The sequence below is a fragment of the Capricornis sumatraensis genome, chromosome 17, assembly GCF_032405125.1.
Source record: "Capricornis sumatraensis isolate serow.1 chromosome 17, serow.2, whole genome shotgun sequence".
Taxonomy (NCBI): domain Eukaryota; kingdom Metazoa; phylum Chordata; class Mammalia; order Artiodactyla; family Bovidae; genus Capricornis; species Capricornis sumatraensis.
This window is the reverse complement of record NC_091085.1, coordinates 62,333,935-62,358,402: the sequence shown is the minus strand read 5'-3', so window position 1 is coordinate 62,358,402 and position 24,468 is coordinate 62,333,935. Positions and strand designations below refer to the sequence as shown.

At 42.9% G+C, this 24,468-nt stretch overlaps 1 protein-coding gene across 2 annotated transcripts in view; it reads right to left on the bottom strand.

Moving 5' to 3' along the window:
* Positions 1–6,101, bottom strand: part of CIT (citron rho-interacting serine/threonine kinase) — a 168,653-nt gene extending 162,552 nt beyond the window's left edge. For both annotated transcript variants that reach the window (XM_068989683.1, XM_068989684.1), the window contains exon 1: positions 6,006–6,101. In XM_068989683.1, coding sequence (XP_068845784.1) covers positions 6,006–6,101 — 96 coding nt within the window. The remainder of the gene's footprint in view (positions 1–6,005) is intronic.
* Between the last annotated feature and the right edge of the window lie 18,367 nt (positions 6,102–24,468).

Sequence of the window (24,468 nt, the reverse complement as noted above, 5' to 3'; positions counted from 1 at the left end):
TATTTAAAATAATTTATCTGCCAATATTGAAAAATCAGGAGATTTCACACCAAAAGAAAAGGGGCGGGGGGAGGGGAGGATTTCTGGCTTCTCATGAGACACAGGCAGATCTGGCAACACTGTACCACACTCCTGCCTGGGGAGGCTGAGCTGCAGCTCAGGAGCACTGCCCCTCTAGAAAGTGGATGTGTTTGGCACTTCACTGCAGACTCAACTCACACTCTTCCATCTGGCACACTTGACTCCTTTACACTCACGGTCTGGCCACCCAAGACACGCGTTCACACCCCTGGTCTAGACCAATGAATCCCATGTGCCATGGACTATACGCAGTTCTCTCTGCAAAGCTGGCCACCAACAATTCTTCTAACTCTAAAAGCACTTGCCACTGCATCCATCAAGCGTCAGAGTCTATTTCTTCTCCTCATGAATCTGTGCTGTCGCCATGACTCATGTGAAACAACAGAACGTAACACAAGTGACCCAGTGCCAGTTCAAGATGCAACCCTTAAGTAGTCTGGCAGCTTCTACTTTTGTTTTTTGGGGGAAGCCAGCCGCCAAGTTGAGAAGCTTGGGCTAGACCAGGTGACAGTCAAATCTCACCCACTGTCTGTTTTAATAAATAAAGCTTTATTGGAACACAGCCATGCCTATGAAGTTACACATCATCTATGGCTGTGTGTATGTGTGTGTTAGCTGTTCAGTCTCATGCAGCTCTTTGCGACGCTATGGACTGTAGCCTGCCAGGCTCCTCTGTCTGTCCGTGGAATTCTCCAGGCAAGAATACTGGAATGGGTTGCCATTTGCTTCTCCAGGGGATCTTCCAAACCCAGGGACTGAACTCAGGTCTCCTGCATTGCAGGCAGATTCTTTACTGTCTGAGCTTCTGTGATATAAATAGAATTGGCAGAGTTCAGTAGTTACAGCAGAGCCCTTAGAGCCAATGTACTTATTCACAGAAAAAATTACAAACCCCAGCTTAGACTGAGGAACAAAAGACCTTTGGAGAAGAGGTCACTGGATGAACTGAGGCACCCCAGTCAGCAGTCAGCACCCAGAGGTTTTAGTCCCAGCCAAGCTCTCAACTCAATACAACCCATGAGTGACCCCAGCAGAAGAATCACCTAATTGCATGCAGCCAACCCACAGAATCATAAGAAAAAGTAAATCGTTGCTTTAAACTTTGTGAGCGCTTTGTTACACAGCCCTGGATGACAGAAACAAACTGACTGTAACAGCCCAATAGCAGCCTCCTCAGCCAGAACCAGAAGCGTGATGGGCCCTTTCCTGCCCACTCCCTGGCACTGGCCAGCACACACCATTAAAGCAGAGGTCACTCCACTACACCTCTCTGCACGCGGCTGAACCTAGCCCACCAGGTCGGTCCAGGCCCACCACTAACCCGCTGCCCAAGTGGCAGAAGGGAGCTCCACTCCCAGGATGCCAGCTCCTGAGCCACCTCATCAGTCACAAACTGACCAGTAAGCCAGCTGAGGCCACAGCGTCTGCCGCCTCAGATAACCAGGCTCTACTGAGAGTCGGAGGACAATGATACTAGAGCAGCCCAGACTTCCTCAGACCCTGCCGCTTTCTGGTGTTGAGCTGCGAGGCAGGCACAAGCGATAGGGCCCCTGCTCAGCACCACAGTGGACCTGCCCCCAAGCAAGTGACCAGTTAGTGGTCCTGCTGACCACTGGTCAGTGCCACAGTGGGCCCCTCCCCTAAGGAGGCAACCGTTAGTGAGCAACTGTCAACCAGCCACTTCCGGTGGTCCTGCTCAGCCTCTGGTCAGTGCCACAGTGGGCCCCTCCCCCAAGCAACCAACCGTTAGTGAAGTGAGCAACTGTCAACCAGCCACTTCTGGTGGTCCTGCTCAGCCACTGGTCAGTGCCACAGTGGGCCCCTCCCCCAAGCAAGCAACCGTTAGTGAGCAACTGTCAATCAGCCACTTTCGGTGGTCCTGCTCAGCCACTAGCTGGTGCCAGACTGGGCCCCTCCCCCAAGCAACCAACCGTTAGTGAAGTGAGCAACTGTCAACCAGCCACTTCCGGTGGTCCTGCTCAGCCACTGGTCAGTGCCACAGTGGGCCCCTCCCCTAAGGAGGCAACCGTTAGTGAGCAACTGTCAACCAGCCACTCCCGGTGGTCCTGCTCAGCCTCTGGTCAGTGCCACAGTGGGCCCCTCCCCCAAGCAACCAACCGTTAGTGAAGTGAGCAACTGTCAACCAGCCACTTCCGGTGGTCCTGCTCAGTCACTGGTCAGTGCCACAGTGGGCCCCTCCCCCAAGGAGGCAACCGTTAGTGAGCAACTGTCAACCAGCCACTTCCGGTGGTCCTGCTCGGCCATTGGTCAGTGCCACAGTGGGCCCCTCCCCCAAGCAAGCAACCGTTAGTGAGCAACTGTCAACCAGCCACTTTCGGTGGTCCTGCTCAGCCACTAGTTGGTGCCAGACTGGGCCCCTCCCCCAAGCAAGCAACCGTTAGTGAGCAACTGTCAACCAGCCACCTTCAGTGGTCCTGCTCAGCCACTGGTCAGTGCCACAGTGGGCCCCTCCCCCTCTTGTATATAAACGGGGCCAGAACTCCGACTGAGGGAAGATGGTTTCCTGAGATGCCAGTCTGCCATCTTCTCCATCTGCTAGCTTTCCAATTAAAATAGTTATTCCTTGTTCTAACAACTCATATCCTAATTTATTGGCCTGTCCTGTGGCAAGCAGAACAAGCTTGGGGTCAGTAACACGACTACCTTTGAGTCACCTGGAGAACTTAACTAAAAACCAAAAACCAGATTCTCAGGTACCATTCCCAACCTACTGAATTAGAATTTACCAGTCTGTGGCTAAGAAGATATTTCAGTAACACCTCCTCCCAAGACAGTCAGACCTCAGCCAGGTTTGTGAAGCACTGAGTCAGACCACACTATCTGGCACTTTAGAGTTCTGCCACTTCCTGGGAAAATAAGATTCCTAGTTTTTCTCTCCTCTGATGAGTTTAGACTAAGCAGCAGTTCCCAAATACAGTACTGAGTCTTAACAAAGTTTTCACGTCTGTCATAAAGTAAGAAAAAGTGAACACTGCATGATGACTCTTTTGTAAAGCTAAGTGTATTCAAATTGTAAAATGGTCCTTTATTCTGAAACAACATCCTTCCCCTCTTGGTGTTTTTTTTAAAATATCCTCTTTATGAAATAAAAGGACCAAACGATAATAGCGTTTTCTTTTTTGTGTCTTTTTACATCCCTTACTTAGCAAAATACAAAGCTGGCAAACCTCAGTCAGCCTAGCAAATTTGTAAAATTTTGCTGGCTCAAAAATCTAAAAGCCTGCCAACCACTGACCTGGAACTCTTGGGGAGGTACTTACTGTCAAGCAGAAACTGAGACCCTGTCTACATGGAAAACAAAACCACTACTCTCTATCCAAACCTCATTAAAAGGACACTGGGATAGGGATAAAGTGGGATAATCAGTTAGTTGAGAAATCCCACGAGGGGATTAAAGACAAGAGGGAATTTTAAGGGCATTTGGGAGACTGCTATAAGTTAATGACCACTCTAGAAAAGAACCCAGTAACCTAGCAACAATCTCCCCTGATGGCTCAGATGGTAAAGAATCCGCCTACAACGCAGGAGACCCGGGTTCAGTCCCTGAGTTGAGAAGCTCCCCCTGGAGAAGGGAATAGCTACCCACACCAGTATCTTGCCTGGGGAATTCTACGGACAGAGGAACCTGGCAGGCTACAGTCCATGGGGTCACAAAGAGTCGGACACAAAGGAGCAACGGACACTTTCACCTCAGCAACAATCTACACTACCCTGAAGGAAGACCAGATGCATTCATCTGCCAGGCACACTCAAGCCACAGGTGCCAACAGTTGAAACACAAGACAATAGATATCAGGTCTGTATCTTGTTACACGAAGTCAGGGGGTTAATGATCCCTGAAGAATAGCCTTTCTGCAGGTAGTCAAGACAGGAATAGAGGGGAAAAGGGGAAGAAACTAGGTGAAAGGGGTCATAATATCAAGACCTGAGATGCATTACCATATTTTAGTATACATTACCTTTCTTCTGTTAATATACATTTAAATAGCGCCATGACAGTCCTCAATAACCACAGGGTCAAAGGAGAACTAAAGACCTAAGCCTTAAACATCTACCCCAAAATGAGGAAGGTGGTCTACTCCACTCCCCACTTTTTCTTTGACTATAAAAATATAGGCCTCTTTGTTCTCAGTGCTGTGCTCCCCTGCCAGACCATTTGTGTCTCTCACAAGCATCCTCTGCTAATAAACTCACTCTTTGCTGTTTCCGAGCTGAAAAGAACCTGAGCTTCAGAAAGTTCTGACAAAAGGTGAGCAGTTTCAGTTAAAAGACAATAAGTTTGACCCACACACTGCAATAGAAGACCCAGTGCAGCTGAACTTAAAAATTAAAAAACAACAACAGTGTGTTCAAGTCCCCTCCTAACTCAGGAATGATGGATTCAAGTCCCAGTCTGAGTTTTGGCTGGGTTCAAGTCCCACCCAAGAAGGAGTGGGGTTTCAGCTGGATGGGGGGCAAAAACAGTATCCTTATTCTGCTTATATTAAAGCAAGTGCTAGGGTTATGCTATGCTTGCAAATAATAGCTTTTCAGGGCACAGGGTAGAACTTGTTTAAAAAAAAAAAGGAGGAATTGGGGATTTACACACAATCTTTGCTGGTATAATGACATTTAAATACAAGATACATGTACTAAACTCTGATATACACTGGCAATGTTGCCCAGCAGTTACACACCCACACCAAAAATGGGGTATGGCTTTGTCATTTAAAATCTCCATGATTCTGAGCAAGTCTCTGTCCCTCTCCATATCTGCACATTATAAGAATTTTGTCATAAGTTGGAAGTTTTGGAGTAAAACAATTAATGGTTTAAAAAGTGGTAGCGCTCCAGTCAGTTGAGGTTAAAAATAGACCATTCATAAGAGAAAAATACCTCATGACTTAAATGGTGACCCACAGAACAATCTAAGTTTTCACTCTGTCCACATTCTGATCTGTTTGAACATTCCCCAATACCAGTATCTTGGGGAAAATGTCCTCAAGAACATATTAGTAGTGAAACTAATATAACATTGTAAATCACCTTAGATTTATCATCATACAGATAATCCTACCAAAATGCCTTATTTAGTAGTTACTGCTAAGTGAACATAAACTTATTATTACTGTAGCTAATACTATTTCTACACTCATCATTAATAATAGTTATCATTTATAAAGGGCTTACCAAGAGCTGGGCAAGAACTGAGTACATGAATTATCTTATTTGATCCTCATAACTTTGTAAATTAGGTGCTATAACTTCTATCATAATACAAAGAATGGAAAATGGATATAGAAAAGGCAACTGACTCACCCAAGGTAACAACAGCTAACACATTCTGAGGCCAGGATTCAAACCTAAACCTTCACCACTATCTGTATTTTCTCTTTGACTTGACTTATCAAACAAAGATTTCTACAACAAACAAAAGAATTAGAAATCTACTTGGGAGAAAAATCTCACAACATTAAGTTTTAATCCTTTTGGGGGTGATGGAAATGGTCTATATCTTGAGAGGAATGTGGGTTGTACAGGTTTGGTATTTATCAAAACTTTTTAAAAACATAAACATCCCTTGAATGAAAAAGATTTCTATATTTCTATAGGGCTACACCTATGGAAATTCCAGTCAAAAGAGTGTCTTTGTTCGTTTACTTTTCCTTAATAAAAGGGCAAACTTTAGTGCAAAAGTGTAACATGTGTGAAATCCTCAAAAAGGTCTCCCTTCGAGGGCAAGTTCAACTACCCATTCCTGGCACAATGGCTCCTTTTTCCACAACTTTCAGCATATATAAAACACGAAAGGAAATTTCTCCTAGATTCGCCTCAGTCCTCTAACAAATTCCTATAACTTCTGAGTCACAGAGGTTCCAAGGAAACACATACAGGTGAGCAAAGTTGACAAGCCAGTCTGTTACCTGGAAGAAAAGATTCAGCCTGGAGGCCCGGCTGGCAATGGATTCAATAGCACCAGCGTCCAGCAGATTCCGTGCTCCATACTTGAACTTCAACATCTCCCCACTGGTGACAAAAGTAGACAGGAGGAGGTTATTGTGTTCCGCTGATTTGAGCGGGAAGGGTTTGAGAGATCCTGAGCTTTCTCTCAAGATATCAGGGGTAGGGAGGTGAAAAATCAGCCACCACTGGGTCTTGGGAAGCTCAGTCAGGTGACACAGATTAAAAATCAGACTTTTATTCAATGTAACAGGAGTAACACTGCAACACTGACCTGACATACTCACTTACTTAAAATTTGTTTTATAACTGCAGACAGTGACTGCAGCCATGAAATTAAAAGATGCTTGCTCCTAGGAAGAAAAGCTATATGACAAATCTAGACAGCATATTAAAAAGGAAAGAGATCACTTTGCCAACAAAGAACTGTATAGTCAAAGCTATGGTTTTTCCAATGACCTTCCGGGTGGCTCACACAATAAAGCGTCTGCCTACAATGCGGGAGACCCAGGTTCAATCCCTGGGAAGGGAAGATCCCCTGGAGGAGGAAATAACAACCCACTCCAGTACTCTTGCCTGGAAAATCCCATGGACGGAGGAGTCTGGTCAGCTACAGTCCATGGGGTTGCAAAGAGTTGACTTAGTGACTTCACTTCATGATTTTTCTAACAGTCACGTACAGATGTGAGAGCTGGACCATAAAGAAGGCTGAGCACCCAAGAATTGATGTGATGGAGAAGACTCTTGAGAGTGCTTTGGACAGCAAGGAAATCAAACCAGTCAATCCTAAAGAAAATAAACCCTAAATATTCATTTGAAGGACTGATGCTGAAGCGCCATTACTTTGGCCACCTGACGCAAAGAGCTGACTCACTGGAAAGACCCTGATCCTGGGAAAAACTGAGGGCAGGAGGAGAAGGGGCAACAGAGGATGAGATGGTTGGATGGCATCACTGACTCAATGGACATGAGTTTGAGCAAAGTCTGGGAGAAAATGAAGGACAGGGAAGCATGGCAAGCTGCAGTCCATGCAGTCACAAAGAGTCAGACATGACTTAAACACTGAACAACAACAACCCCCCTTAATTGAATATAAGCTCCACCAAGGCATAGCCTGGCACATAAACGCTAAAAAACTGTTATTGAACAAATGATTGAAAATAAGTAAATTACATAATACAGGTATGTTGGAAGCTATGGAATTCAAAAAAAAAGAAGAAAAAACAAATGGAGGAATTGGGGCATGGGCAACCTGCTCCAGTGTTCTTGCCTGGAGAATCCCAGGGACGGCGGAGCCTGATGGGCTGCCTGCCATCTATGGAGTCGCACAGAGTCGGACACGATTGAAGCGACTTAGCAGCACCAGCAGCAGTGTGTGTATAACAGTGTAGTGAGAGTAACTTCACCGTTCAGTTCAGTCATGTCCGACTCTGTGCGACCCCATGGGACTGCAGCACTCCAGGCTTCCCCGTCCATCACCAACTCAGGGAGCTTGTTCAAATTCACGTCCATCGAGTTGGTGACGCCATCTAACCATATCATCCTCAGTAGTCCCCTTCTCCTCCTGCCTTCAATCTTTACCAGCATCAAGTCAGTTCTTCGCATGAGATGGCCAAAGTATTGGCGCTTCAGCTTCAGTCCTTCCAATGAATGTTCAGGATTGATTTCTTTAAGGATTGAGTGGTTTCATCTCCTTGCAGTCCAAGGGACTCTCAAGAGTCTTCTCCAGCACCACTTCACAGAACAGGTAACATCTGAACCAAAATCTGAAGGGAGTAGCAGCAAGCCTTGCCGGTATTTGGGTAAAGAACAGTATCCTGCGGTCGGGGGAACAGCCAGAGCGAAGGTTCTGAGGCAAGACCTGGGCTTCTCTAACAGTAGCTGGGAAACCACGTAGAGCTGGAACAGAGTGAAAGAGGCAGGAAGTAGGCGGTGACGAGTTGGGGCAAAGAGTATGAAGACACCAAAGTAAGCTAAGGTCACACAGATTCTAAGGCGCTGCCGGCCCCGACTAGCAATGCCGACAGGAGGACCCCACCCAGCTGGAGAAAGGAAATTCCTCTAGCCTAGCCAACCCTTCGGCTCAGACGGCGGATAAGCCCTTGCACCGCCAGCCTGGGAAGACCTTCCCGACTCCCCGCCGCCCTCCTTGCTGCGAGAGGCAAAGCCGGGGTTGGTGTGGCGGAGGAGGCCCTTCCCTTGGTCTTGCAAAGTGGGGTGACGGACAACTGAGCTTGGGGAGACCAGACTCACCGTTCAGCCTATCCCGGCTATCTGCGCGGCGTTCTGTCCCGTGCCTCCCGCGGCAGCGTTTGAACACTGGGAACGGCGTGGGTGAGGCCAGCCATGTCTGGACCAATCAGTGTTCCCGCTCGTATGATGGACAGTTCTATCTCAACCAGGTCCTACCCAAGTCCTTAAAGGGACCGAGGAAGTGAACGAGAGGGCCAATGAAATTGTTTCTTCCGACCCGGCAGGGCAGGTCTTGGAAGTTTGAAATTGGCGGTTAAGCAGAAGGATGCAAGGTTTGAGGACGCGTCTGTTTATGTCTGGGATGTCTGAGGAGAATGCTGGGGCAGTGGCCCTTGCTCTCATGGCCACCTGCAAGGAGGAAGGCAGCCCGGCAGCTCTAATTGGTGATCTTGTTCATCAATCCTGGCTAAGGTAAAAGTAGTTGTTACTTTGTTAAATAAACCAGCTGGTTCTCTGCTAACAGGCTACAACTGAGGCTTTGAGTTTGAGAATTCCACCTGCCTCAAAGACTGGTTGTCGACTGCAGCAAAAAGGCGATGATATTGAAACTGTCTCATAGAACATTTTAAAATAAAGACAAAGAGACTTAAACAGTCGAAATCCAAAAGGCCAACAAATATGTGAAAAGGTCTCCACGTCACTCATCATCAGGAAATAAGAAAACTAAAACCACAAAGAGATACAATAACAGGCAGCCAGATTGGGGCTGATTGGTGGGGAGGAGGTCTGACAGTGTTGGCAAGACTTGGCAGTACACAGCTGATGGGAGTATAAATCATAACGTTTGTTTGAAAAAGAGTTTGCCATTCTTTGCTAAAGTTGATGATATACACAGTCTGTGACTCACGCCTGGGTATACCCCAGAAAAACTCCTGTGTACACCAGGAGACATGTACAAGTATGTACAGATAGTACCGTACAGCATCATGAAAAAAGAAACTGGAAGCAACCCAAATATCCATCAGCAACAGAAAGGATAATTTTTTATATTGCAGTGTTTTCATACAGCAATAAAAAAGAACAACTACAGCTGAACACAATGACATAATGCATTTCAAAACAATGCTGAGTGAACGAAGCACAACAATAGAATAAAGTATTTTTTCTTTTTCTTATTGAAGTATATAGTTTATTTACAATGTTGTGTTTCAGGTATACAACAAAGTGATTCAGCTATACTATATTCTTTTGCAGTTTCTTTTCCCTTGTAGGTTATTTAAGTATGTTTTCATTAATATAAATTTCAAAAGCAAAACAAAATAAAATGTTTAGTGAAGGATGTACCTACAGGTGATAAAATCAGAAAGTAAAGCAGAACTCAGGATAGTAGTTATCAAGGGCATGGTGTCCTTTCAAGGAGTCAGGATGCTGCCTGCTAAGTTGCTTCAGTCGTGTCTGACTCTGTGTGACCCTATAGGCTGCAACCCGCTAGGCTCCTCTGTCCATAGGATTTTCCAAGCAAGAATACTGGAGTGGGTTACCATGCCCTCCTGCAGGGGATCGTCCTCACCCACGAATTGAACCTGCGTCTCTTACATCTCCTGCATTGGCAGGCAGGTTCTTTACCACTAGCGCCACCTGGGAAGCCCCAGTCAGGATGGTACTTGATCTAATTCTTAGCCTGACTATAGTAATAAAAAAGATTATTGTTTTATAATTAGTAAGTTGTGTATATATATGTTCTATTTTGGAGAAGAAAATGGCAACCCACTCCAGAATTCTTGCCTGTTGAATCCCATGGACAGAAGAGCCTGGTAGGTTACAGTCCATGGGTCGCAAAGCATCAGACACAGCTGAGTGACTAAACACACACATGTTCTACTTATGTATATTTTTAAAATTTGAAAGGGAGGCAGTCCTCTCGGTACTTTTATAATCCCTACACTACTAGAACTAGAGATGTGTTATTGTATGCCGGCCCACACACTCACACGCACATCAGTACAAAACAAAGTGCAAACTTGCTTAATACACTTTTTTCCCCTAGAAACATAATTTGCTATTCATCCCTGGGACAATAATGACAACTACAATTTATCAAGCCTCTTCTCTCTTTTTGTCTTTATCAAGTACATTTCATTTAATCTTTACTATAACCTAATACTGAGAGGGAGGAATTATAATCCACATTTTATAGATGGGGAAACTGAGTCTGAAAGATACTCAGTGACTAATCTGGAGTTGATTGGCTCTAGGTGATGAAGCTAGGTTTGGAACTCCTGGACTATCTGACTCCTAATCTTTTTCTCTGTATGAAACCTGCTTCTCAGAAGACATCAGAAATTTTCCCATCCTCTGCATTTGTCATGTAGCAAGGGCCTACCCAGTCCAGAAAAATGTATGAAAATAAGAATTACTTCTAGGGACTTCTGGTAGTCCAGTGGTTATGACTCCACTCTTTCACTGCCAAGGGCCTGGTTTCAATCTGTGCTGGGGGAACTAAGATCCTGCAAGTTGAGTGGCTTGGCCATATTTAAAAAGGAAAGCAGGAGGGGAGGAGGGAGGGAGAGAAAGAAAAAGAAAGACTTCTAATGATATAAGAAGGTCAGCAAAAGTTCGGGGATGGTAAGTTGAGGAGAAATGCAAAGTGGGTCTTAGCCACTTTTGACTTGATATGAAGAATCTCAGAAAGATGTGAATGTGGATCTAGTCAATGCTTCTGGTTTTTCTAATGTTGCTGGTTTTTCTAATCCAGGCAAATCTATTAGTTTTCAAGTGTCAGAAATAGGCTTTACCAGAATCAAGGGACTTGTTTATCCTAAATTAGAATACAATGTTAACAGCATGATTTTGTATTGCCCTGAATCCTGCCTACTAATATCCTATTAGAACAACTGCTGGTCTTAGCAAAATTTGTGTGAAACAGAACAAAGAATACACAATAAATAAGAAGAATAAAGAAACATAAAGCAAAAACCACAGGAACTCCACCAATTTTCTTTCAAAAGTAGTAACTAACTGCACAGGACGCGTACGAGGAAAGAGAATTAGGAAGAACCAAGAATGGTGCGCCAATACTAAAAGGATAAGACACTGCCAGATAGAATTAACCATCATTAAAACTAGACTGACAGGAAAGCTGACACCTTCTCTTTGTTCTTGCAAAAACTGAAACAATTACTAGTTCTGTCCAGAATGTGAATCCCTGAGGAATACTGTGATGGAGATTCTGGAAGAACATCATTATAACAGAGTCGTAATGAAGGACATTATGATGTTCTTACATTCAATCTTTCATTTGTTTTATTTTTTTAAAGCATTTATTGTGCCAAGCACCAGGGATACCAAAAGGAAACAGATACCATCCTTGTCTGTTTTTGAAAAGTCAGTTACAGTGGGGAGATGGAGCTATGGGCAAACGATTGTGAAACTCTGTAATAAGTTCCTGTAACAGTGGAGATGCCAGAAGACTGCGGCCATAAGAGAGGGGATGGCAGGTGGTATATCACAGCAAATACCCAAAACATGAAGACAAAAGAAATGTGGTTGCCCTCAGAGCATTCAACTGGACAATAAGCAGAGATACTCCAAGGCATCTTAAAGAGATAAGAGGAATGACTGTAAGACTCAAACTCGACTTAGTGGAACATTAAGAATTGTATCCTATTTGTAAAGCAGAAATAGAGACACAGGCATAGAGAACAAAAGTATGGTTACCAAGGGGGCTGGTGGGGTGGGTGGGAAAAATTGGGAGATTGGCATCGACATATATATATACTATTGATACTATGTATAAAATAGATAACTAATGAGAACCTACTCTAAATACTACATAGAACTCTACTCAAAGCTCTATGGTGACCTAAATGTGAAGGAAATCCAAGAAAGAGGGGATACATGTATATGTATAACTGATTCACTTTGCAGTACAGCAAAAACTTATACGACATTGTAAAGCAACTGTCCTCCACTAAAAATTAATTTTTAAAAAAAACTAAATTTGTACAAACCATCCCCCCAAGGTACAGAAAAAGTATCTGAGAAGCTAACCCCATTCTAGGTATGAAGAGACAAAGTTATTCTGGTCCCTTTGGCAAGAGTTCCTCAAGCTACTAAGTCATGTTTCTAGAAAGCACCATTAGCTGAGTGTTTTCTCAGAGCAAGCCATATCCCAGGTATGACCTGTTTTCCCCACCACTGATATGAAAGACGCTTTCAGGTCATAAACGAATGTCATTTATTTTTTTAATTATACATGTTACTGAATATTAGGGAAAAGAATAGCTAGTCCACCAAACCAGGTATTTAGGCTGTTTAACAGTATCCTGGCTTTCACCCTATCTACTAGCATACATTCCCAGAGGTTACAATCAAAAATGTCTCCAGACTTTGCCAAATGTCCTCTGGAGGGCAAAATTGCCCTGAATTGAGATGTTTGACATGAAAATTTCCAATGAATCCATTCAACATTTTTGAAATTGTTTATTTATTTTGGGGCTTTCTCCAGTTGCACCAAGTGGGGCTGCCCTCCTTTGCGATGCATGGGCTTCTCCTGTGGGGGCTTCTCGTTGCAGAGCACAGGCCTTAAGGCATGCAGGCTTCATAGTTGGGGCACGCAGTCTCAGCAGTTGTGGTGCATCGGCTTAGCTGCTCCGAGGCATCTGGATTTTCCCAGACAGTGATCAAACCTGCGCAGTGCAGGAGCACGATTGAACTCTCATGTCCCCTGCACTGTGCCACCAGGGAAGTCCAACTTTTTCTTTTTTTTTACCTTATGGCATGTGGGATCTTAGTTCTTCTACCAGAGATCAACCCACACCCCTTGCATTGGAAGTCAGTCTTAATCACTGGACTCCAACAGAGCTCCCAAACAAGTCAAAATACATTTTAAATGTTTTGACATTTTTAACTGATTGTTAGAACTTCATTCTGACACCTTCATTTTCCAAATGTTTTCTGCAAGTTTGCATGAGTTTCCATCTATGTTTTTGTGGGTTTTTTTTTTTTTGCCTTCTTTGACCTTAGACACAGTGTCTAACAAGGGAGAATGAATTTTTCAAAATTCAATTAAACAACAATTAGCCTTTCTGCCATTTAATCCTAGGCATTTTTCCTATAACACTGGGCTTATCAGTTAATTGTGTTGCTTCAAAAATGTCATAAACTGTAAAACATACCTCTAATCCTTCAGCCCACTGATTTCAGGAGTGTTTATAATTTCCAATCCATTTATAATACAAGAAATTTAGGCACCTGACTCACAACAACTCCTTTCCAAGGACAACTAGAAAAAAAAAAAAATGACATCAAATCCCTACACTGTTCAAGAGAATTAAAATAGAAACCACAGACTGGGAGAAAAAAAGATATATCCAATAAAAGACTGCTATTCAAAATATACAAAGAACTCTTAGAACTTAACAATAGGAAAATAAGAAATTCGATTTTAAAATGGGCCAAAGATCTTAATAAACACCTCCTCAGAAGATACACAAACAGCAAATAAATACATGAAAAGATGCGCCCCATTGTACGTCATTAGGGAAATGTGAATTAAAACGAGATATCACTACAGTCCATGCGGTAGCAAAGAGTCGGACACAACTGAGCAATTCACACACACACACACACACACACACACACATCACTATATACCTATTCAAATGGTCAAAATCAAGAAGACAAAAGCAAATATTTGTGAGAATGTAGAGCAAGAGGAACTCTGCTTTGTTGCTGGTGGCAATGCAAAATGGGACAGCCACTGTGGAAAGACAGTTGGGCAGTTTCTTACAAAAATAAACATTCTCTTACCATATAATCCAGCAGTCACATTCCTCAGTATTGACCCAAAGGAGCTGAACACTGTTGTGCATACAAAAACCTGCACACAAATGTTTATAGCTGCTTCATTCATAATTACTGAAACTTGGAAGCAACCAAAATGTCCTTCAGTAGACAGATGGATATAAACTATGGTACATTCCAGGCAATGGAATATTATTTGGCACTAAAAATAAATGACCTATCAAGGCATGGAGGAAACTTCAACACATATTGCTAAGTGAAAGAAGTCAATCTGAAAAGGCCAAATGATACTGTTCTCTTTTAAAGCGTCTGCCTCCAATGCGAGTAGACCTGGGTTCAATCCCTGGATCAGGAAGATCCCCTGGAGAAGGAAATGGTAACCCACTCCAGTATTCTTGCCTGGAGAATCCCATGGATGGAGAAGCCTGGTAGGCTACAGTCCACGGGTTCGCAAAGAGTCGGACACGACTGAGCGACTTCAGCTTCACCTTCACCTTCACCTATTAAAACACCTGGGGAGACGGCACTATAAATCCTTTCAGCTCTTCATGTGGGGAAGATACTATCCAGCCTTGTATAGCTCTTTTATTTTTCACTTATTTTTACTTGTGGTTAAGTATACATAACATAAAAGTTACCATCTTAACCATTTTAAAATTTACAATTTGTCAGCATTAAGCACATTTATATTGTTATGCAAACATTACCACTATCCATCTCCAGAGCTCTTTTCTTGCAGAACTGAACCTCAGTATCCATTACATAGTAGCTCCCCACTCACTCCTCCTCTGAGCTTCCTGATAACGTCTATTCTTTCTGCCATTATGAGTTTGCCTGCTCTAGATACCTCAAATAAGTGAAATCATGCATTATGTATCCTTTTGGTGTCTGGTTTATTTCACTTAGCATATTGTCTTCAAGGCTCATACATGTCATAGTATGTGTCAGTACTTCATTCCCTTTTATGGCTGAATAATATTCCATTGTATGGATATACCACATTTTGTTCATCCATTCATCTGTTGATGGACACGAGTTATTTCCCAGTTTTGGGCTATTATGAATAATACTGCTATGAACACTGATGTACACGTATCTCTTTTGAGTCCCTGCTTTCAGTTCTTCTGAGTATATACCTAGGAGTGGAATTGCTGGATCATACAGTAATTCTATACTATTTGAAAAAGTGACAAACTGTTTTCCACAGGAGTTTCACCATGTTACATTTCCACTTACAAGGCATCAGGGCTCCAGTTTCTGCATGTCTTCATCAATGCTTGTTATTCTCTATGCTTTTTTTTTGTAAATAAAAACCACTCCTAGGGGATTCCCTGGCAGTACAGTGGTTAGGACTTTGTGCTGTCACTGACAAGAGCCCAGTTTTAATCCCTGGTTGGGGAACAAAGATCCCATAAGTCTCGTGGTGCAGCCAAAATAAAAGGAGATGGGGAATATAAACCTGCCTTAGGAATGAGCAGTACCATCTGATACGTATTTACTAAGGAGAAATAAAAGCATGTCCACAAAAATATTGTAAAATAATAATAATATCCACTATGAGTGGGCATGAAGTGATTATTTAGATTTACTTTTTTTTTTTTTTTACTTTGTTTAGCAATAGAAGATTTTCATATGAAATGCAGGCATCTCTCCTGATCACATTCATTCCACACTGTCTAATGAATTCTATATTTTATTTCTAATAACCTTTAGGCTCTTGCCTTGGAGACTACTGGGCTTCCCTTGTGGCTCAACTGGTAAAGCATCTGCCTACAATGTGGGAGACCTGGGTTCAATCCCTAGCCTAGGTTGGGAAGATTCCCAGGAGAAGGGAAAGGCTACATACTCCAGGATTCTGGCCTAGAGAATTCCATGGACGGTATAGTCGGACACGACTGAACGACTTTCACTTTCACTTTGAAGACTACTACCTACTTCCACCCGTGGCTCCCTCATCTCTAAAGTAGCTAAGGCACCATTGCTTACGCTGTATTTGCCGCACCAGAGCGGTAGCGCCATCTTGTGGTCCAGACAGGTAGTTGCAGGAGCAGCTCCCAATATTGCACTAAGACTTTATTATTATATACCTGGTGATGTCCATCTGGTATTAGCATGAAAAGCGAAATCCGATTCGAAAAATGGTGACTTTTACAAAAATTATATAGATGGGCTTCTCCCCAAATGACAAAGCCTTCTCCAGTGTCCTTTTAATTACACCCCTTCCTAAAATAGAAACAATAGGAATGCAGCTGACATTTTAAATGCAACTGGCTTGTTGAAAAATCTGTCCAAAAAAGAAATAATTTTATTTTTTTCAATCTCTTCTATCAATCATCATCTATCGAATCTCCCTTTTCAACCTTTTAAAGACATCTCTTGGAAACAGTCTAACTTTCAGGTTTTTTCAAGTTTTCAGTTTCTGACACCTCACCCTTCTCCCTAGAACAGGAGCTTTGGAGTGGGGTGGGGGAGTGGTCTTGTCTTTATGCTGTTCCCTCCCCTCCTTCTTTCTTTAACACTTCTCTGATGTTTAAAACAGAGACTAGAAATTATGGGGAAGGCCCCACCCTGCACAATTTTCTAACATAAGAAATGGGTCCCTTTTCCAACTACTCGCCCCCCCAGCTCACACTCCTAAGTTCTAAGGTATCTACTAATTTCATTTGTGCCCCACTCAAAATCAAGAAAGAGTTCAGACTGCTTCATTTATTTTATTATTATTATTTTGGCCATACCATGTGGCTTGTGGGATCTTAGTTCCCTGACCAGGGATTAAACCCAGGCCCTCAGCCGTGAAAGCACAGAGTTCTAGCCACTTGACCACCAGAGAATTCCCACGCTGCTTCATTGAGACCCTCTCTCTGCCTCTCCTCCTTCACACCCAAGCCATCTTCCTCCCACTTTCCTCCCTTTCCCTAGAGATCACAGGAATAAGAATGAGAAATAAGTATCACTCTTAGAAAATGAGATGTTATCACTAGACAGGACTGTAAACCTGAAAAAAACCAAGAGGCTGAACTAAGAAACTATTAGAGCCAACAAGAATTCTAAAAAATAGCCCACTATAAGATGAATGTTCCGAAAAATCAATAGCTTTCCATTATAACAGCAGCAACCATTGAGCAAAGGTTAAGAAAAAAAAATTCTATTCCAGTAACAACAAAATATCAAGTTCCTAGAAATAAACTCAGTAAGAGCAGAGGCCACATAAAGAAAACTACAAAGCTTGACTACAGACATAACAACAAGATCTGAGTAAAAAAAAAAAAAAAAATGAAGGGGCATAGCTTGTTCCTAATTAGGAAGCATCAACATTGTAAGAATTTCTTTTCTTCTCAAATTAACATAAACATAAAACAGGATAAATAAGTTACAGCCTATCCAAACAATGGAATCCTACCCAGCAATAAGAATGAAAGAGCTGTCGGTATACGTAACGACACGGAAAAATCCCAAAATCGTTAGGCTGAGTAAAGGAAACCAGACACAGAAGAGTACATACTGTATGATTACATTTACGTAAAACTCTAGAAAGGGGAAAAAATGATAGCAGATGGAATTGGCAGTGGAAGTGAGGATTAAATGTGAAAGGGCATGAAGGACTTTTCCAAGGCTGTTGAGAATGTTCTATATCTTGATTGCACTGATGATTACATGGTGTATACATCTGTCAAAACTCATCTAAATGTATCCCTAAAATAGTACATTTATTGTATATGAATGGTACCCCAGTAAAGCTGAAAAAATTAAATGCAATTCCAACTAAAATGCAACTCAAAAAAACCAACTTTAGGGTTTGAGGGAAAGAGGGGCAGAGGCACTGAAAATAAAATTTGGGGGGAAGAATAAGCGCATGAGGCCAGCTAAGACAAAAAAAGCATGAATGCAGAGAGTCCTTCAGCAAGTTCACTGACCATCCTGGTCACTCTGGGAACAAGATGCCTTCAGCTCCTCCACAGTCCCCTCCATCACTAAGAAAGTTTCCCCCGTGGGAAGGAGAAGGAACAGTCTCACCCCCTTGCCTTATCTCCATCCTAGACAGCCTAGCATCAGGCTGCAGATAGCAAAGGAGTTTGGTTCCTTTTTACCGAAGAGGAGGACCTCAGTTGTTTTCTTCTCTTTGGAATGTGGGGTCCATGAAGCTATTTTCATTCTCAGCTTTGAATCCTGGATGCCCTTTCCAGAGTTGTCCTATTACCAAAAGGCCAACAAGAGATTTAAATTCCTTTAGGATCCCCCCTTTATCACAGAGGGCTCCAATAATATATAATTTCATGGGATAAAAAACAGAGCCACCTGTAAACCAAAATACATTCTAGGGTTTTAAGAGGAGAAATGTGCAAACATCAGATGGTATATTCCACCACACACTAAGCAAGAGAGAAGAGAATAGCATGAATTGGTTTTGCAAACTTCAAGGTTGGCTGTTATTTAGGATGAAGCACTTGAGAAGGGAGAATGATGGGTTGATGCATCAGGATCCTTTGGGTTGGCTGTAGACAAAAGTATGACAGTATTTTAATATAACCAGTTTTTTGGGGCATGAAAATTTTCCATGACCGTTAAGACATTTCTCTTTCAATTGGTGTGCTTGAGGGTTTATTTTTAGAAATGAAATTTCTCATTAAGGAGTGATGTGGTTTGAAGATGATCACTCTTTCAAGCTAGTTTTCTCTCCACTCTCCATTAGCAGGGTCAAAAAAAAAAAAAATTGGGGGGGTTGGAGGCTTTCCACCTTCAGGAGCACGATTTCTAGCTCACTTTTCTTTGCCAAGTAACAAAAAGGTAATATACCTAAGATCCTCTGCCAGTTTTTCACTCTGTGTAGCTAAGATTCTACAAAGATTAAGAAATCATTAAGATCTGAGATCTATTGGAAATATTCATGGCAGCCAATCAATGACAAAAATTGGGGCCTATCTCTCCATGGTAACTGGTGGAGATAGTTTTCTGTTTTCTGAGCTACTGGAGTATCTTTTTATTCACTGTTGGTCAATAAAATGAGAACGACCCTACATGGTGCTCTCTACACCTGTTGCAAACTAAATGGACAATATCACTCAGGTCCGTCTATATCAGTCATCTAGTGCATTACCACAAACGTAGAGGTTTATCATCTCACAGTTTATAAGTCAGGAGTCCAGGCACACTGAGACAGAACCTCTGCAAAGCTGCAATCAAGGTTTCAGTCGTATTCAGTTGTATCGTATCAAGGTTTGACTGGGGAAGGGTTTGTGTTTAACCACATGTGGTTGCTGACAGCATTTGGTTCCTTGAAAGCTATAGCTATAATTTCCTGGTGGCTGTCACTGAAGGTCACCCTGTTTCTTGTCATGTGGTCTTGTTCATAGAGAAGCTCACCAAGCTTACTTCCTCAAAGCTAGTACAAGAGAGAGTCTTGCTTCAAAACAGACATTACAGTCTAACATAATTTAACCACAGGTGTGACAGCCCATCACTTTTCTACTAATTAATTAGTTAAGTTTGTAAGTTTGTGGTTGCACTGGGTCTTTGTTGCTGAGCACCGGCTTTCTTCAGCTGCAAAGAGCAGGCGCAACTCTCTAGTGCGATGCCGGGGCTTCCCATTGAGGTGGCTTCTCTTGCTGTGGGGCACAGGCTCCAGGGCACATGGGCTCCAGTAGCAGCGCTCAGGCTCAGTAGTTGTGGCTCATGGGTCCTAGAGCACTGGGACTTCAATAGTTGTGGCTCATGGGCTTAGTTGCTCCATGGCATGTGGAATCTTCCGGAACAAGGGATGGAACCCATGTCCCCTGTGTTGGCAGGCAGATTCTTATTCCACTGTACCACCAGGGAAGCCCAGCCCATCACTTTTGCCATATTCAAGTCACAGGTCTCATCCACGCTCAAAGAGGGGGTCACACAAGGACAAGAACACCAGGAAGCCTAGGTGTTGGGAGTGGCCTTAGAGTCTGCCCTCCACATTGTCCGGACTGGCTGCCAATATCACCTTAATTTAAGTGAGGATGACTTGGATTAAATGAGGATTACTCCATCCCCAATGACTGACAGATGGACCACCCTCTGCCATAACTCCTTCAAGAAGAGCATCCACCACACAAGTAAAGGCAATCTTGAGTGGTTCTCTCATCTCTTTACCCGCTCCTTCTTTGTCTTTCTCTTGTCTAGCTCCCCTCCAAATACTGAGAGCCCACACTGCCCCTCTCCTGGAGGGCACAGCTTGGATTCCCGCCCCACCCCACAGCAGGGACATGCTTGTCTCTGAGAATGTAACCATGTGAATATGGAGGTCTCCACCGCCACCACTGTCATCGGCACAGTTGCTCAGTGCCAGGCAGAGCAGAGTGTTAGCCATGAAGGTGATGCAAAGGGTAGGAGGCATGACCTCAAGACGGTCACAACCCAGATGGCCACTGTTCTGCAGTCTCACCCAAAGAGTGTAAGAAAAGGGTTTTAGTGCGCCACTCCTGTCCACTGTGTTTGAATTTTTAAATAATGAGCATGCAGTATTTGTGTAATCAACAGCAAAAAATGTATAAATTGTCTCCAACTCAGAGCATAGCTAGGAGTTAAGAGTCAGCTCCTCTTACCCTATCTCTGCAAACAGAACTGCAAGTATCCTTTGTGAACCCCACCACTCTCTCACACATCTTCTCAAGCAGATGCCTTAGACAAAAATGATCTAAGCCTTCCTCCGGAGGTGGGTCTGTATATGGCATCAGTCAATCAGTTTATCCCATACATTTCCGCTACAGTGACTGGTAGGGGCAACCCAACCAAAGCCAATGAGCCATAAGGAGAGGTTTACTGTGATCTCTGGCATAGAAAAAGCCCCATCTTTAGGGCACTTCCAGGAATCCCTGCCCTTGTACCAGTGCTAGTCAAAAGGAACATAAGGTAAGTTTCACATATGATTTTTTTTTTCTCCAAGCCCTTTAATATCACTTAAACAGTTGAGGCACAAGCAATAATAAAACCCCATGTTTTATGTTACAAGAAAGAAAATTTTGTATATCTGCATGATAGACCAGTTTTTCTCAAAAATCTCTTCTGCAGTGAAATAAACAAACACTCTGGTCCACACGTTGATTCAACAAGGTCAGAAAGGCAGATGAGATGATAAACTCCCAAACTTACTGAGAAGGAAGAGGACTCAGATGTTTACTGACTGCCCATCACACACTGCATCAGGTTTTGCACACTTTACAGTAAGATGTGAACCTAAATTCCATTTATCTATTAACAGAATAGCCCTGATAGCGCCAGGTAAGGCCCCGTTTTAAATGCACTTCAAGGACAAATAACTCTTAACGTTCTAGTAGCTATATATTTTGTTTTTTAATTTTCTTTTTTAAAGTTTGTTTTTGTTTCATTTTTTGGCCATGTTGTGCAACATGTAGGATCTTAGTTCCCCAACCAAGGATTGAACTCTGGCCCCCTGCATTGAAAGCATGGAGTCTTAGCCACTGGACCATCAGAGAAGTCCCTAAAATTTATTCTAATTTATTCTTTACTTTTGGCCTAACCACACAGCTTACAGGATCTCTCAGTCCCCAGACCAGGGATTGAATCCAGGCCATGACAGTGAAAGTCTAGAATTCTAATCTCTAGACCACCAAGGGACTCTGCTGTGTATGTTATTCACTCAGTCATGTTTGACCGTTTGCTACCCCATGGACTGTAGCCCATCAGGCTCCTCTGTCCATGGAATTCTCCCGGTAAGACTACTGGAGTGGGTTGCCATTCCCTTCTCCAGGGAATCTTCCCAACCCAAGGATCGAACCCAAGCCTCCTGCACTGCAGGCAGATTCCTTATCGTCTGAGCCACCAGGAAAGCCTAGGAGCCAAATTTTTAAAAGAAAAAATGAAATTAGTTTTAATGATATATTTCCATTTAACTCAGCATATCATTAATGTTCTCATTTCAAGATTAAAATTGTTATTCTACTTTTTTTCATTCTAGGTCTTTAAAACTGGGTGTTTACACTTACAGAGTGTGTTGATTCAGACTAGGCACCATTCTCAAGAGCCACATGGGCCTAGTGGCTACTGTCTTGGACAGTGCAGTCCTGGACAGGACAATATAAGGATGTGAAGCTGGATCTGTTCCTGTCTTGACATCACAAGTATGTGTGGGAAGGGGAGCTTGTGCCAAAACTGATTGCATCTAGGGAAGTGAATTGGAAATTAGCTAGGACCTTGGTGGTATCATTTGAGTCACCAGTGGAAGCATCGCTTAAAATGAGCATTACCTCAGGACATTTCAGTTTTGTGAATCTATAAGTTTCCTTTAGTATTGAAACTAATTCAAGTTGAAATTTCTGTCATTTCCCATCACATGAATCTCAACAGAGGGTAATTAATAAAATCAAGCAATCTATATCATGCCGGCACTAGAAGCATGGACAGTAAGCATAAGGATTTCAGAAGTTCCTCCCTAGACGGGAACTTGACAATAGCAGGGTTTCTCAGCCTTGACATTTTGACCTGTGGGGCTAGATTGCTTGTTGTTGTTGCTGCTATTTATTTATTCAGCTGCACTAGCATTCAAGATCCTCAGTTGCAGAATACCAGGTCTCTAGTTATGGCATGTGGAATCTAGTTCCCTAGCCAGGGATCAAACCCGGGCCCCTTGCATTGGGAGTGCATTCTTAGCCACTGGACCAGCAGAGAAGTCCCGGGATGATTCTTTATTGTGAGGATCTGTCTTGTGCTTTATAGGCTGCTTACCCACTAGATGCCAGTAGCACCATTTCCCTCCAATTGTGACAAATGAAAATATCTCTGGATATGGCCAAATGTCCCCAGTTGAGAGCTACTGAATTAGGGAGGGGATTTGAAATAAATCTGAAAGAAGAGATGGGAGGTATTTATGTGGGGAAAGCATTTCTGTTGGAGGTAATGACATGAATAAAGGAACCGGGGAGAGAAAAAACAAAAGGCTCAAGAAGAAATCAATCAAGTTGTCACTGTTGAGTCCCAGCTGTGGCTGCCAACAACAATCAGAGCATTCAACTTTATCTGGAAAGTCATTTTTTTTTAAAATTCTATCAGACATTGTTAGTGGAAGCCTAAATCAGAGCAAACCTTTTTGGAGGGCAATTTGGCAATAACTATAAAAATGAAAAATGTTTTTATCCTTTGTCCCAGTAATCCTTCCTCTAGGAATTTACAGAAACAAAAAGAAAAAACGTTACCTATCAGAAAATAATAAAAATAATAATAACTGAAAAAGACAAATGATCATTAATTGGGACATGACTAAGTTAATTATGGTAAAGCCACACAACTGAATACTACACGTCCGTTTTAAAAATTTGATTCTGTGTGCACGAAGAAAAATGTTCAAGTTATCTTGTTAGATTAAAAACAAAGTAAGATTAAAAACAGGGTGTACAGCATAATCCCGTACAAATATAATAAGAATATCTGAGGCGCTTAGAAAAAATAAAGTATATATAAAACTTTTTTTGAGAGAAAATATTTTTTTAATTTACCGTAGCATAATTGCTTTAAAATGTTGTGTTAGTTTCTGCTGTATGAATTGGCCATATGTATACATATAGCCCTTCCGTCTTGGACCTCCCTCCCACCCTAATCCCCATCCTACCCATCTAGGTCATCACAGAGCAACAAGCTGAGCTATACAGTTATCTTGGGGAGAATGCATGATTGAGAGGGGAAATAAATAACGGTTATACTTTCTATATTGTTAGAAAAAAATTCAAATGTGAAGATCTAATTAGCTGGTTTCAACAACTCAGGAAATCAGGCAGCATGCCATCTGGCAACTAGCAGGGCACTCCTAGAGACTGTACCCCTAGAGATTTCAGTAGGAAGAAGAGGGGGAAGGGAGCGATTAGCAGGGAAAAAGAAAGGATCACTGTATTTTCAGGCTAGGATATCTTTTTGTCAGGACATCATGCAGGTTGCCTTCTCATCCTCTGGGGTGGGGGGCGTGGGGGAAAAGCAGAGGATCCACATAACAGATTACCTCACTGGTGCGAATTAGAAAATCCCGAACCGGTTAACTAAGACTGCACTTCTAGGGCTTCCCTGGGGGCTCAGTGGTACAGAGTCCGCCTGCAAATGCAGGAGACACGGGTGGGTTCAACCCATGGTCCTGGAAGATCCCACACGCCTTGGGGAACTAAGCCCGTGTACCACATCTACTGAGCGTGTGCTCTAGAGCCCTCGAGCCACAACTGCTGAGCCCACAGGCCATAATTAGTGAAGCTGTCGCACCCTAGAGCCTGTGCTGTGCAACGAGAGGAGCCACCACAGCAAGAAGCCCGAGCACGGCAGCTGGAGGATGGCCCCCACTTGCCGCAACTAGAGAGAAACCCAGGCAGCAGTGAAGACCCGGCACGGCCAAAAATAAATACATCTATTTTAAAAAATTTTAAAAGACTGCATTTCTAGGGAACTCCCTGGCAGTCCAAGGGTTAG